This window comes from Dama dama, chromosome 20 (assembly GCF_033118175.1).
Source record: "Dama dama isolate Ldn47 chromosome 20, ASM3311817v1, whole genome shotgun sequence".
Taxonomy (NCBI): domain Eukaryota; kingdom Metazoa; phylum Chordata; class Mammalia; order Artiodactyla; family Cervidae; genus Dama; species Dama dama.
The window spans coordinates 108973335-108988343 of record NC_083700.1 but is presented as its reverse complement, the minus strand read 5'-3'; the positions used below and the strand labels follow the sequence as shown (position 1 = coordinate 108988343).

At 50.6% G+C, this 15009-nt stretch overlaps 1 protein-coding gene across 1 annotated transcript in view; it reads right to left on the bottom strand.

Annotated features, from left to right (window-relative positions):
• Positions 1 to 1142: 1142 nt before the first annotated feature.
• Positions 1143 to 15009, bottom strand: part of LOC133041621 (acetylcholine receptor subunit gamma-like) — a 48185-nt gene continuing 34318 nt past the window's right edge. Inside the window, exons 3-6 of the mRNA XM_061122465.1 lie at positions 3944 to 4041; positions 3229 to 3429; positions 2818 to 2893; positions 1143 to 2535 (exon numbers count right to left, since the gene is read on the bottom strand). Of these exons, the coding sequence (XP_060978448.1) occupies positions 2364 to 2535; positions 2818 to 2893; positions 3229 to 3391 (411 nt within the window). The 5' untranslated portion in view covers positions 3392 to 3429; positions 3944 to 4041 and the 3' untranslated portion in view covers positions 1143 to 2363. The remainder of the gene's footprint in view (positions 2536 to 2817; positions 2894 to 3228; positions 3430 to 3943; positions 4042 to 15009) is intronic.

The following is a 15009-nucleotide window of genomic DNA, read 5'->3' as shown; positions in this document are numbered from 1 at the left end:
CACCTCCTGACCCCCCCGGACACCGCACTTCGCCCTGGGTCCGTTCGACCCTGGGGTCCCCGAGACCCCTTCATCCCCGCTGGCCGCCCAGTCCGCTGCCCGAGTCAGACAGCGTGGCCCGTGCCGCAGTTTGCGCCGCCTGCAGTCCGGGCGGGGGTGGACGCAGAGAACAGTTTCGGGGAAGGGGCCCCGGGGGGCGGCCATGCGCCTCTCACGCCTCGAACTTGTTCACCCTCTGTCTGCTAACAGAGTCATTGTCTCACGGAATGGCTTCGCTCTGCCAGGTCCCTCCTCCTTGGGTCCGACTACTTCCGGTTACTCAGCGCACAGCGGAACGTTGGCGCGTTGCCTGGGTAGGGGACGGATATCCCAAGACGCCTTCCTCCTGAGCGGAGGAGTTCAGGTTAGGCGGATGGGCGGCGTGAGATCGGGTCTCTTTTACTGTCCCGGTCCTTGTTCCTACCTGCCGCCCGCTCGACTTAGCCAAGTGCGTCCTGTCCGCCTCCCGAGATGAGCTCCGAGAAGGGCCGCTCCGAATCGTTAAGGGAGCAGGATCTTTGTAGAAATCCCGACTCCACCCACAGTGGGACTGCGCGATCCTGGACTCTCTCCTAACCTCCCTGAGGCTCTTTATTTGGTACTGACCATCCTATGCTGTGGAGAGGGCAATGGCACTCCACTCCAGTACTCTTGCCTGGAAAATCCCATGGATGGAGGAGCCTGGTGGGCTGCCGTCCATGGGGTCGCTAAGAGTCGGACACGACTGAGCGACTTCACTTTCACTTTTCACTTTCATGCCTTGGAGAAGGAAATGGCAGCCCACTCCAGTGTTCTTGCCTGGAGAATCCCAGGGACGGGGGAGCCTGGTGGGCTGCCGTCTATGGGGTCGCACAGAGTCGGACACGACTGAAGCGACTCAGCAGTAGCAGCAGCAGCAGCAGCAGCATCCTATACTGTAGTACCCGTATCTTCACGTTGCTTTGGGGATTGATTGAGATAATCGGTGTCAGGCTGTAGACAAAGTAGCCCTCAAGAAATGGTAGCGATTGTTTATCTTTGCTTACTTGTGCCAGGAGCTACAGAGCTCCTCTCCACCTTCTGAGGCAGTCAGAGAGGTTGAGAGACTCACCCCAGGTAATTACCTGCTGCTCCAAATGCACAGCAGTGCGTGCAGCGCGCACACACACGCTCTGGAGTAAATGCAATGAACCTGCTGATGAGTGATCCCAAAAGCCAGCAACCCTGGCTATTTCCGGGGTCTCTTCCCCCCACAACAATGTCCCATTGTCAGGTGTTTATGTGACACTGTAACATTTTTTTAATCTTCATTGGCACCTTTGATCCTGTGATGAAGGTGGATAGGAACTGATATTTGTGCCCATATTCACAGATGAAGACACAGGTTCAGGAAGCACAAAATGTGCTTGTGTCTTGTCACCAGTAGAACTCAGGCCTCAGGCTCCAGCCATACTCTAAAAGCAAGGCCTTACCGACACCGCCCCCACCCCGCCTGCCCCAAAGACCAGCTAGCTACCTTGTTTTCTAATGGGCCAGGGAGGCTGGTCAGGGTCTCCTCTCAGGCTCCCTCCTTCCCACCCTAGCTCTTTCTTAACCATCCCTTCAGACCAGTGCAAATTCCCTGGCCTTTGAGAAAAGAAGGAAGACGAGTCATTTCACAAGCCATAGAACTTTCTTAGAATGTCTAAGATTAGGTCAGAGTTGGGAATTCTGAACTCCAAACCTTATTTATTCATCATTGTTCTGGCAAGCCCCTCTTACTCTAGGCCCCAATTTGCCCAACCTAAACATAGAGGAATAGTGACTCTTGCTTATCCGTGATGCTATGAGGAGCTCTTGACAATGAAAAAAGAGAGTAAAACTCATAAAATATTTGGTGCCTACAGCCCCCAGAAGGCAGGCAGATGCCAGCTGGAGTGGGCTGCCTCCCTTCTTTCGAAAGAGCATTGGCCGCCACTCTTCACTTCTCTCGACTCCCCTCTTTCAAGAGGCTGCAGGGAACTTGTAAAAGGGAAGGGAGGCCCAGGCCTGGAGGACTAGGGCCGTGTCTAGCAGGGGACAGGATAAACAGAGTTGGAAGGGCTTCAGAAGTGATGGGAGTTGACAACACTTCGCTGAAGTCAGGAGAGTGCCAGGACAAGCAAGCCAGTGCCTCGTGCATGCTGATTCCACTAGTGCACTCTGCCCACATCCCAGCCCCGACCACTCTGGGGTTCCAGCTCTGTCTCTATTTCTCCCACTTTTCTCACATATCCCCCAAGGGTGTTTCCCGAAGAGCATACTCATGACCTCAGCATCAGAACACAGCTGATAAGACTCCACATGGCTAGCGGTGATCCGTCAGCTCAGTCAGAGGAGGGCAGACAGGAGTGGGGGTCCCCAGAAAATGGCAGGGCGGGCACTCGGTTGTAGTGGGCCGTGAGGAAGATGCCAGCAGTGCCACAGACAAAGGGTGAGGGCATGGCCAGGAAGCAGACTTGATCCAGCACTCGGCCCACCGGAACACTCCTGGTTCCCCTGAGGGTGGGAGGCAGGGTAAGAGATGACCAGAGGTGACACCAAGGCTGGATCTCTGGAGCATCCTTAGCCATCCAGCAGGCTTCTGCTCTTCATTTCCGTGACCGCTTCTGACGTACATTAAGTCTGACCCTGGCATTTTCCAGGGGCCCATGGCGCCACTCCCAACCCCACTTTTCCCATGCCATTGGCCTACCATGGCCACCCCACTCATCCTGCCCCATCTCAGGTCCAAGTCCCTCACCCAGTGTGCAAACCCCACCCCACCCCCTGCTGACTTACACTGTCAGAGTGAGTCTGCTGGTGCTGGGTGCGGGCAATGAGGTTGCAGGTCTCCACACAGGCCTGCATGGCGTTCCTGAGAAGGGAAGGAAGGAGGTGGGCTTAGGAATTAGAGTCAGCCGTACTTGCTGATGAGTGGCACGGCCTGGGAGGTCTCGGGCACCTTCTTGGCCACGAGGAAGAGGAAGACGGTCTGGGCCAGGAGCACATTGATGGCAACAGTACACTTCTGGCCCCCCGCTGCCCATGACCAAGAGGCCCTCAGAGCCAGTCTCAACCTCCGCACCGTGGGGCAGCCCCCTCCCCACAAGGATTCCGTGTCCCGGGTCCCAGGTCACACAGCCATTCTGCCCTCCCCACTCCCTGTGCCGCTGGCCGGGCCACAGCCCCCCTCCCATCAGCACTAGGTACCCTTGGCAGGAAGGAAGCAGATGAGGATGGCCACGGAGGAGATGAGGACACAGGGCGTGATGATGTTGATGACGTAGAAGAGGCGCTTGCGCTGGATGAACAGGTAGAAGACGACCTTCTGGCGGCCTGCCTCCTCGGCTGGGGACACCTTGTCCAGCAGCATCGTGGCTGGCCAGTGCCGGATCACCCACTCGCCGTTTTCTGTGGGAAGCAGGCTGGGGTGGGCACAGGGAGTGGGGGCGGGCAGCCCACAGGACCCAGCTGCAGGGCAGCCAGCCTGTACCCACAGGAGCACCACTGTGCACAGATGGATGCTCGATGGCCCTCCCGCCAAAATGGAGTCATTATCAATGAGTAAGATCACTTTCCTGGGCCCTTAAATTACATGCATTTTATGGTTTACTGTTACTGTTGGCTTCCCTGGTGGCTCAGATGGTAAAGAATCGACCTGGGTTCGATCCCCGGGTTGGGAAGATCCCCTGGAGGAGAGCAGGACAACCCACACCAGGATTCTTGCCTGGAGAATCCCCGTGGACAGAAGAGCCTGCTGGACTACAGTCCATGGGGTCGCAAACAGTGGGACACGAGTGAGTGATATAAATGCTGACGTATGGTTTACAGGAGTTTTCATCTTGAGTGACATGGGAGGGGGCATGGTCTCTGCCTGGCCCTGCGCCCACAGCCAGGTCCAGCAGGGGCCTTGGATGCAGATTACCTGTGAAGGCCCCGGCGTCAATGAAAATCCACTCGATGGTCTGACCATCTTTCTGGCTCAGCTGCAAACTGATCTCCTTGGTGCTGTAGGTCTGGGACCTGGGAGATAGGGAAGGAAAGTGGATAAACTGGAGTGCGTGTAGACTCACCCCGGAGGTCACACAGACCATCACCTGAGGGCAACTGTGGGCAGTTTTGCCTCAAAAAGCGCAGTCAAAAATTTCTGAGTTCTCCACAAAACCTTGGCATGATATGGGGCGGGGCAGGGAGTGAGCTCTTTTTTGGAGTCTGGAAAAGTTTCAGTTGAAGGACCAGGAGGCTGCAGCTCCGGTGCGCCCCCTCGTGGCGAGAGCCCAGGTCCGTCTCTCCCATTGCCTCCAGGGCAGGAGGGGCAGATGGTGAGAAGGAAATACAGCCTGTACCTCTCAGATCTGTTTCCCTTATTAAAACAAAGCAAACTGCTCCTTTAAAATAGGGGGAAGCCCTCCCACAGACCGCCTTCCCCCCACTGATGGAGGAGGACACTGAAACAGCCTCAGCGTCTCCCTGGGTCTGAGGGTGCAGTGGTCTAACCTGCGTGTGCACGTTTGTCATGGGCGGGTGTGTTCCTTCTGGCCCACCCACCGCAGTCCCTGATGGTCCTAGCACCTAGGTCAGAGCCTCACACTCTGTATTTGCTAAACAGGTGAAGACATGAGGTCTGGCGCCTGTTCTGGCTCCAGGGACCGGCACATCAGCGTCAATCTGTCCGAAGCATCCAGGATCTCTAGGTTCCCATCCCCTGTGGACTCTTCCCCACCAGGTGCCTTTCATTGCAGCGGGGCAGGGCCTGGCCGCGGCCCCCTTTCGCTCGGGCCCACGTTCACTCTGCCCGGTCTGTCCTCTCCTCTGGAGTGCGGGTCTCCCTTGGAGTGCGGGTCAGCGGAGCAAGGCAGGGTTGGGGGTTGGTGGGAACCAGCACTTTCCACGGTTATCTCCTAACCAGCAGGTGGCAGAGCTGGGGTCTCCCCCTCACCTCCTGCTTCCCTGTCCTTCCCTTTTTCCTCCTGGTTTTTCTGGGGCTGGGGGCAGGATCTCTGTCCAGGGTGTGGGATGAGGAGGGGCTGTTAGTGACGTCTGCGGCCCCTGCTTCCCAGGCTCCCCTCCAGGCCCCAGGCTCCTGCCTGCGAGGTGAGCCGGCCTTGTCTGCTGACCCTCCTGCCCTGGGTGCCTTCTGAGGCCACAGCAGCTCCACCCTCACCCCCCACCCCCCACAGGTAGGAGCAAAGTCTCAGCCCCAGCCTCCCACCTTCAGAAGGAGGGAGACAACCTTGGACCTTTCAGTCGATACCTTGGGAAAGCCCCAGCAGGCTCAGGTCAGGAGGCCCTTGTGGGCTCTGGTGACCTGGGCCAGCCCCACAGTCTCCCTGCTGGCTTCAGGCCCTCTCTTGTATTTGAAGGAGGACAGGAGGGGGACAGTGGGCATCTGGAAATGGTGAGGAGACACCTACACACTTGCCACCCTGGGCTAGGACCTTCTACGCCTCCCACATCAGGCTCCTCCAGGCCATGGATGTGCTTGCCCCTCCCCTCACCCCAAACCATCCTGACCTTCTGGCCCCACCAGGGGGTGGACAAAAGGGCAGCTGGGGGGGGGGGGGCGGTGACTAACCCAGAGCTGACCAAGCCACCTTTGAGGGCAGTGTCCTGGGACATGATGGTGGGACCCAGAACTATGCTGGCTCTGCTGGCTAAACATAGCCGGCTGGACACAGAAGCGGGCACAAACTGGCTGCTGACATATTGAAATCTCAGGAGAGGTGGAAGCCAGGCTCTTCAGATGACAGGCTGCTCCGGCCATGATTCAGAACTCAGGCCTTGGGATTCTGTCTGTTCCTCTGGGTGATTTAGGGTGAGTCACTTTCTATTGAGGGTCGGATTGTGTTCCCCAGAAGATGTGTTGATGTCCTAACCCTCAGGACTTCAGAATGTGATCTGGTTTGGAAACAGCTTTTGCAGATATAAAAAGTTAGTTCAGTTCAGTTGCTCAGTTGTGTCCGACTCTTTGTGACCCCATGGACTGCAGCACGCCAGGCTTCCCTATCCATTACCAACTCCTAGAGTGTACTCAAACTCATGTCCATTGAGTCCGTGATGCCATCCAACCATCTCATCCTCAGTCACCCCCTTCTCCTCCAGCCTTCAATCTTTCCCAGCATCAGGGTCTTTTCCAATGAGTCAGTTCTTTGCATCAGGTGGCCAGAGTATTGGAGTTTCAGCTTCAGCATCAGTCCTTCCAATGAATATTCAGGACTCATTTCCTTTAGGATGGACTGGTTTGATCTCCTTGCAGTCCAAGGGACTCTCAAGACTCTTCTCCAACTCCACAGTTCAAAAGCATCTATTCTGCAGTGCTTAGCTTTCTTTTATAGTCCAACTGTCACATCCATACATGACTACTGGAAAAACCATAGCTTTGACTAGACACACCTGTGTTAGCAAAGTAATGTCTCTGCTTTTTAATATGCTGTCTAGGTTGCTCATAACTTTTCTTCCAAGGAGGAAGTGTCTTTTAATTTCATGGCTGCAGTCACCATCTGCAGTGATTCTGGAGCCCCAAAAAACAAAGTCTGTCACTGTTTCCCCATCTATATGCCATGAAGTGATGGGACCAGATGCCATGATCTTAGTTTCCTGAATGCTGAACTTTAAGCCAACTTTTTCACTCTCCTCTTTCACTTTCATAAAGAGGCTCTTTAGTTCTTCTTAAATTTCTGCCATAAGGGTGGTGTCATCTGCATATATGAGGTTATTGATACTTCTCCTGGCAATCTTGATTCCAGCTTGTGCTTCCTCCAGCCTGGCATTTAACATGATGTACTCTGCATACAAGTTAAATAAGCCAGGTGACAATATACAGCATTGACATACTTCTTTTCCTGTTTGGAACCAGTCTGTTGTTCCATGTCCAGTTTTAACTGTTGCTTCCTGACCTGCACACAGGTTACTCAAGAGGCAGGTCAGTCGGTCTGGTAGTCACATCTCTTGAAGACTTTTCCACAGTTTCCTGAGTTCCACACAGTCAAAGGCTTTGGCATAGTCAAAGCCTTTCTACTTTCTAGTAAAGCAGAAGTAGATATTTTTCTGGAACTCTCCTGCTTTTTTGATGATTCAATGGATGTTGGCAATTTGATCATTGGTTCCTCTGCCTTTTCTAAATCCAGCTTGAAGTTCACAATTCACATACTGTTGAAGTCTGGCTTGTAGAATTTTGAGCACTACCTTACTAGCATGTGAGATGAGTGCAATTGTGCAGTAGTTTGAGCATTCTTTGGCATTTTCTTTCTTTGGGATTGGAATGAAAACTGACCTTTTCCAGTCCTGTGGCCACTGATGAGTTTTCCAAATATGCTGACATATTGAGTGTAGCACCTTCACAGCATCATCTTTTAGGATTTGAAATAGCTCAGCTGGAATTCCATCACCTCCACTAGCTTTGTTCCTAGTGATGCTTCCTAAGGCCCACTTGACTTCTAGTTCCAGGATGTCTGACTCTAGGTGAGTGATCACTTCATCATGATTATCTGGGTCGTGGACATCTTTTTTGTATAGTTCTTCTATGTATCCCTGCCACCTCTTCTTAATATCTTCTGCTTCTGTTAGGTCCATACCATTTCTGTCCTTGATTGTGCCCATCTTTGCATGCAACGTTCCCTTGGTATCTCTAATTTTCTTGAAGAGATCTCTAGTCTTTCCCATTCTGTTGTTTTCCTCTATTTCTTTGCATTGATCACTGAGGAAGGTTTTCTTTTTTCTCCTTGCTATTCTATGGAACTCTGCATTCAAATGGGTTTATCTTCCCTTTTCTCTTTTGCCTTCTCCAAAAAGTGAAGTGCAGGTCACACTGGTCTACAGTGGGCCCTTCATCCACTGTGCTCAGCTGTTTCAGTCATGTCCCAACTCTTTGCAACCACATGGACTGTATCCCGCCAGGTTCCTCTGTCCATGCCATTCTCCAGGCAATACTGGAGTGGGTAGCCATTCCCTTCTCCAGGGCATCTTCCCGACCCAGCGATGGAACCCACATCTCCTTCGTCTCCTGCACTGCAGGCAGATTCTTTACCACTGAGCCAGTGGGGAAGCCCCTGTGTCCTTGCAAAAAAGGACAGACACACAGGGGGAAGCTGAGGCGACAAAGGCGGCAGAGAGTGGAGGAGCTGCAAGCCGAGGACTTCCTGCCGCATGGGAAATTAATTAGACAGTCATGGGACAGATACTTCCAAATAGCCTTTGAAAGAGCATGACCCTGCCAACACTGAGATTCTGTTGGCCTCTAGCGTCCAGATGTGTGAGAGAGTAAATTTCCACCCAGTTTATGATCACCTGTGATGGTAGCCCAGGGAACCATACAGTTCCTGATACTCAACTGGTCTGGGAAATGGGATAATATCACCCATCTTGTCGGGAGGACTGAAGGACACCCGCTGGGCTTCCAGCGAAGGGCTGGTGGGGATCATCATCCTTGCTCTAGACTGGCACCCTGTACACGCTGGGAATCCGTAAGATGCTGTCTCCCGGCACGGACATGGTAACAGCAAGGGCCTGATCCTGGAAGGCACCGAGGGAGATGCTGGCACCTCGAGAACGGAAAGAGAAAGAGACCTGGGGCTGCAGTGTGGGGGTGGGGGAGGGGCTCCCCAGGTCGTGTGTGGCCTGATGCTCAGAAGGTGTCTGAGTATCGGGGGCTCCCCTTGCCCTGAGGGCCCTTCCTCAGGTGTGGCCTGTCTCCTTCAGCTTGCTAGCTTTAGTTGCCGCTCTGATTTCTCCCTCCTTTTGGGCTGAACTTGACTATTCTTTTTTTCCTTTGGCCACACTGCGAGGCTTGCAAGATCTCAGTTCCCGGACCAGGGATTGAATGGGGGCCACGGGAGTGAAAGCCCAGTATCCTAGTCAATAAAACACTCTTGAGAGTCCCTCGGACTACAAGGAGATCAAACCAGTCAATCCTAAAAGAAATCAACCCTGACTGTTCACTGGAAGGACTGATGCTGAAACTCCAATAGTTTAGCCACTTGATGGGAAGAACCAATTCTTTGAGAAAGACCCTGATGCTGGGAAAGACTGAAGGCAGGAGAAGAAAGGGACAATAGAGGACGAGATGGTTGGATGGCATCACCAATTCAATGGACTTGAGTTTAAGCAAGCTCAGCGAGATGGTGAAGGGCAGGGAAGCCTGGCGTGCTGCAGTCCACAGGGTCACAAGAAATCAGACACGACTGAGCAACTGAACAAGGGCACCAAGGGACTCCTAGGCTGAACCTGCCTTTATAAGGGAGAGGTAAGGGTGCTGTTTGGGGTTGGGGGAGGGTGTTGGGTCGGGGCTGCCCCCTGCAGGCTTCATGGGTGTCTAAAAACGGACGGGTCCTGTACCTGAACAAAGGACTCTGGTTGGTGAGACCCCTGGCTTCTGACCCGGTATGTTCACCAGGGGTCACAGGCATGGAAGCACGCAGACCATGCTCTTCAAGCCTCCAATTCAGAACCCAATCTTTTGTGTACATCCCATGCACCATTCACTGGCAATCCTCCCCTCCTCGACCCCTTTCTCCCGAAGCAGTTGGGAGGAGAAGGGGGTCTTCCCCACCATCTCCCCTCCCCCAGGCTCAGTCCGGCCTTCTTCAGCAGGGCCAACCCCCTTCCCTGGTCACTGGTATCCTGTGGGGGGGCAGCAGGTGGGGTGTCACAATTCTTTGCCACTGTAATCACAGACTCCAACTTTTTTGTCTTCATTTAGTGAGAAAAGTTGGAGAGTTCAGGGGAATGTTGCTTAAAATACCAGGAAAACAAAAACAAAATACAACAGTTCAAGTCCAGATGAGTTCAGAGAACATGAGGTTCACCTCTCAGGTGGAACCATATGAGTTCCATCAAAGTGGTCCGATACATTCAAAAGAGCTACAGCAGACTTTTAATTTTGTAGAACTCTTTATATCTTCACAGGTGGCACTAGAGGTAAAGAACCCACCTGCCAGTGCAAGGGACATAAGAGACCTGGGTTCTATGCCTGCGTCAGGAAGATCCCCTGGAGGAGGGCATGGCGACCCACTCCTGTATTCTTGCCTGGAGAATCCCATGGACAGAGGAGCCTGGTGGGCTACAGTCCGTGGGGTCGCAACTGAGGCAACTTAGCACAAGCACACTGCCGATTAGCAACGGTGCGATAGTTTCCCGTGGACAGCAAAGGGACTCAGGCACACACACACGCACCCATTCCCCCCTAACTCGCCCAGGCTGCCACGTGACCCTGAGCAGAGCTCCACATCCTGGACAGGAGGTCCGTGCTGGTTTCCACTTTAAATACAGCAGGCGGCACATGTCCGTTCCAAACTCTCTTAGTTATTCCTTGTCCCCACTCTTCCCCCTTGGTCACCATAAGTTCATTCTCTAAACCTGCGAGTGTTTCTGTTTTGTAAGTTCATTTGTATCAATTCTTTTTAGACGCCATATATAAGGGAGGTCATAGGATACTTCTCCTTCTCTGTCTGACATGCTTCACTCAGTATGACAATCTCGAGGTCCGTTCATGTTGTTGCCAATGGCATTATTCATTCTTTTTAATGACCAAGTGTATATTCCACTCTGTATATATAGCACATCTTTATTCATTCCTCTGTTGATGGACATTTAGGTTGCTCCCATGTCTTGGCTATTGTAAAACAGTGCAGCAGCTTTATTTCAAAATGTCAGTATTTACAACATGCCAAAAACTACATCTTTCTCACCATTTAAACATGATAGAAATCTTTAGAAAAGGAGAGCACAGGTAGGCAAAATTCTTTTACATTAAATATGTGTGCCATTTTGAATACCATTGTTCAACCCTGGGCAAACTGGCGCACAATTGTGCCTGTTTCCTCTCCTTTTCTTGTCTTTTTTCTTTCTTTCTTGTGATCTCTCTCCATAAGCTTTTTCTTTCCTCAGTCTTGCTGCAGGTATTTCTTTGAAATTTGCTAATTTAATGCCTTCAACTTCTACTATAATATTCACGTTTCTCCCCACGTCTACATGAAAGAGTCTCCCTAGTCAAAACTTTTTCTTCTTATGGCTTTCTTATCGTTTTGTTAATATGAGATGATCTATGTAGAAAGCATCGTCTCTCTGATGAAGAGACATCTGCTGGAATTATGTGATTTCTTTCCATTTCCTTCCATTTATTTTCTTTCATGAAAATAAACTAAACTGTAATACACTATATTTAAAATAGATCCCTTGTCATAGCGATATTTCTATACATTCAGCACTCTAAATTTCTACCTGTATCAGTGCAAAAAGAGATTTCTGGAAATGGTTATTATTCACTAATTATGGCTATTTCTGACAGGGAGACTGATTTTTGTTTTGCTTCTTACCTCTTCTTTGTGCTTTCCCACTTGGCTTGAACTCTTTAAGCATTTGCACAAATGCAAACTGTGAAGATTATAAAACCAAAGTGCAAGGGCATTGAGTAGATAGATACCTTATCAAGGATACAAAGTTGACAGTGCAGTATCTCACCCAGTAAATATTAACGTGTAAACCACTGGGACATAAGCAATTTCTTGCGATTCAATGTAATACAATCTATTAGACCTTTAATAATAACTATTTGGGCCAGGTGTTATCAGACTCAATTTGCAGATAAGGCTAATGAGGTGCAATCATCTATTAGACTTTTAATAATAATTATTTGAGCCAGGTGTTATCAGACCCAATCTGCAGATAAGGCTAACTGAGACGCAGAGAAATTGAGTGACCTGGCCAAGACCAGACCATCAGAAACTGGAGGAGCAGAGGGGAAAAGCAATCCCACCTGGTGCTGAGGGCCACTCTCTTGACCAGTGCCCTACCCTCCCTCCTGAGCGCACGGGGGCCTCCCGGCTGCTGTCAGGGTTCACCAAACGGTGTTGACACAAAGGTCAAAGGTTCTTCTTGGAAGGATAGAGGGTTTGCCTCCCCCTAGGGGAGACCTGGCTGTGCTGAGGCAGGAGGAAGCAAGGTGGAGCAACTGTGATGGCACTTGGGGGTAAAGGTGGGGGTCCACAGGAGGCAGATGAGGGTGGGAGAAGAGGGGCCTGCAAGGGCTGGAGCCAGATGGGAGACTGGAAGCCAGGGCCTCAAATGCTACAGAAGTCCTCCCAGCATCTATCTTGCACCCCTAGGTTGGTTCTGCCCCCCCAGGGCCCTGGAGGTCTCAGAGGCTGAGTGGGGGGTGGTTCAGCTACTCTGAGTCCAGTTGCCACCCACGGAGGAGAAGGGGAAGGACAGAGACACCAGGACCTCCAGTTGGGCGTGTCACCCCCTGCCCAGAGCGTCAGGACCCATCACTTAAAGTCCAGTGGAGGCTGGCAGCCAGGGCAGGGGACCAGAGGTTGGCAGGGAACAGCATAAACTCTCCGAGGCAATGAGCGAGGCATTAGCAAGGCACCTTGCCTGCCAAGCCCCCTCCCCTGTGCACACGTGCGTGTGCGTGCACTCACACACATACGCTAAAATGCAGCCTGTTTGCATTGTAATGGCTTTGCAACAGCAGGAATTAGCTGCAGCATTAGCGGCAGGCAGGTTTAGGTGGTGAGTGGAGGGCAGGCTGAAGGCAGAGGCCCCAGGCTGAGACTGGGGGATACCAAGGGAGGAAGCAGGCCCCCAGGGGCGGGCCCTGGGGCCCTGGAGATGCTGCAGAGGCGGGGGCATGGGTGGGGTGCAAAGGGCTTGGTGAGGGCCAGGGCCAGGGGGCTGGCCCCTGCCCACTGCTGCCCCGTCCTTTTCTTCCTGCGTCCAAGGCCTGTGAGTGGACAGATAACCAGGGGCGCTAACTCAGGACCTGAAATCACGGCCACACAGCCCGTGTCCTGGCCTGGCCTCAGGGCCATGCTGCTCCTCAGTCCTGAACTGTTGCGTCCTCTGACGGAAGAGGCGTGGGGGAGGCAAGGCTGATGACAGCATCCCTCAGGAGAGAAGACATGTACTGTGTGCACGGCAGGGGTGGCAGGATTCACATGAGCTGTTTCCCTCTGGGACCATCAGAACCTGGGAAGCAGGGCCAGGTTATCCAGCAATGAAGGCCGTGGCGGGGAGTGGGTTGTGGACGCAAGACCCCTTCCTTCTTCAGATCAGGAACTGAAATGAGCCGCCAGCTGGGTCTTCAGCAAGAGCCTCTGAATGGCTGTTTCAGGGTGAGGACACTGGGGGCCTATTCCTTTCCCGTACCCCCTTAGTCAGCGGGCCTTGGGAGGGGCTGCAAAGCCCCAGTTTAAAAAAAAAAAGAACAGGGCAGCAAGCTGGAATCTCCCAGGCTGCTTGGGATGCTAAGGCTGAGGTGATGTGGGGCTGGTGCTGGTCCCTGGGGTACCTAGGGTCCCACCCGAGGTATCTGCTGTGGGGTGCTGGTGAGTCATGCCTGTCAGTCTGACCAAAAAAACATGGACATCATGCGCAGAAAAGCTTGGGACAGAGACTGCCAAGATTCCTAAAGGGAACTAAATTTGATAATCTCCCAGCAGATAAACAATGTCAAAATGTGTACTCCTAAAAAAAAAGTTAAGATCAACTTATATATTAATATAAAATTTTTATTTGAAATTAGTATCTTGAGGGCAAAAAAGGACTTTAAGTACCATCTAATAAAATATACATTTCCAAAATTACCCTGTATGCAAGAACTGCTCTAAAACATTAAAATAAATCCTTTACAACCTAAACAATTACAACAGATTTATATTTGTGTAAATTTGGGTAGGAAATGGGGGGGTTCCAAAGAGAACTTCAACTCTGTAATGAGTTAAATACATACATATTTGTGTATTATTGATATAATTAAATGGTAAATGGTTTATGGGCAACAAAGAAGCCAATATCTACTAAAGTTCCTTTAAGTTCTAAAAAGTATAGGGCTCCACAGTGACCAGGGCTAAAATGAATGAGGAACATCCACATGGCCTTTCTCAGCTCTTAAGTACACTGTGGAAGAAAGAGCACATGGCTAAAGTTTAAAACTTGTGAAATGACGTATGTACACAGGCAAAACATTGCACTCCAACTAAAGATTTTGTTGCTTGCAGGTTCAATGTGGTACAAATATGGATTATGTACTGGAATGGTTTAGCCACAAAGAAAAGCAAACATTTTAGGGATACAGAATTTTTTTTTTAAGGGATACAGAATTTATTTAATAAAGAATAATGTACCTGATCTTGGTATCTTTCTTAATCATTATAATTTGGGAAAAAAAATAAACCAGTCAATGATAGATACCTAGCACTTATATTCCTTTATAGAAGAATGTTTTAGAGCTATCTCCAATTTAAATTATTAGTTCTGTTTCAATGGGAGTGCCCATGTATTTTAGGGTCAAGTTGGTCTAACATCAGTGCCAATATTAGTTTCATCTCAGTGCTATTAAATTCAAACAGCAATGAATTTAACTGCTCAGGCTATTATAAGGGGAGTGCTAAGCCCCTGAGGAAGCACTCCTGAACAGGTCTATGACTTCCATTCAGTCAGCAATTAAGAATCACTGTCTACAGACCACAGCCGACTTTTACAGTGTAAAGTCTAGAAACTAGAATACTTCTTCATTTGATATGTTTCTTGACAATCATCTTGTAAATAACTTGTCTCAATATATTATGGAAAAAGGCTTCTAATTTTGGTAAAACCTTTATTATTTTCCTTATTATAACACCTATTCAGGACACACGGCAGGTACACTTTCAGCACCTCTCTATGAAAGGCAGCGTTGCACTGTATTAGCTCTGGTTTCCCTCTGCCACCCCAAGCAGTTACCTGGCAATTGATGCAAAGCCTAATTCCTACCAGAACATACAGAGAAGGTGCATCGCATCACAAGTCCCTCCTCGATGCTCTTACCTTCTCTAGTCTGAAGGTCAAAGTCTCCAGTGCTGTGTCTGAACTTGTACTGAAATGTTCGCCATTAATAAAACAAAGATGGAATTAATATATTTTTTAATTGTAGGGGGTGAAGGAGGATTCTACAAAGGCGGATTTCACTAAGTAGCATTATATTGATCTACATTAATAATTTTCCCAGCAGGC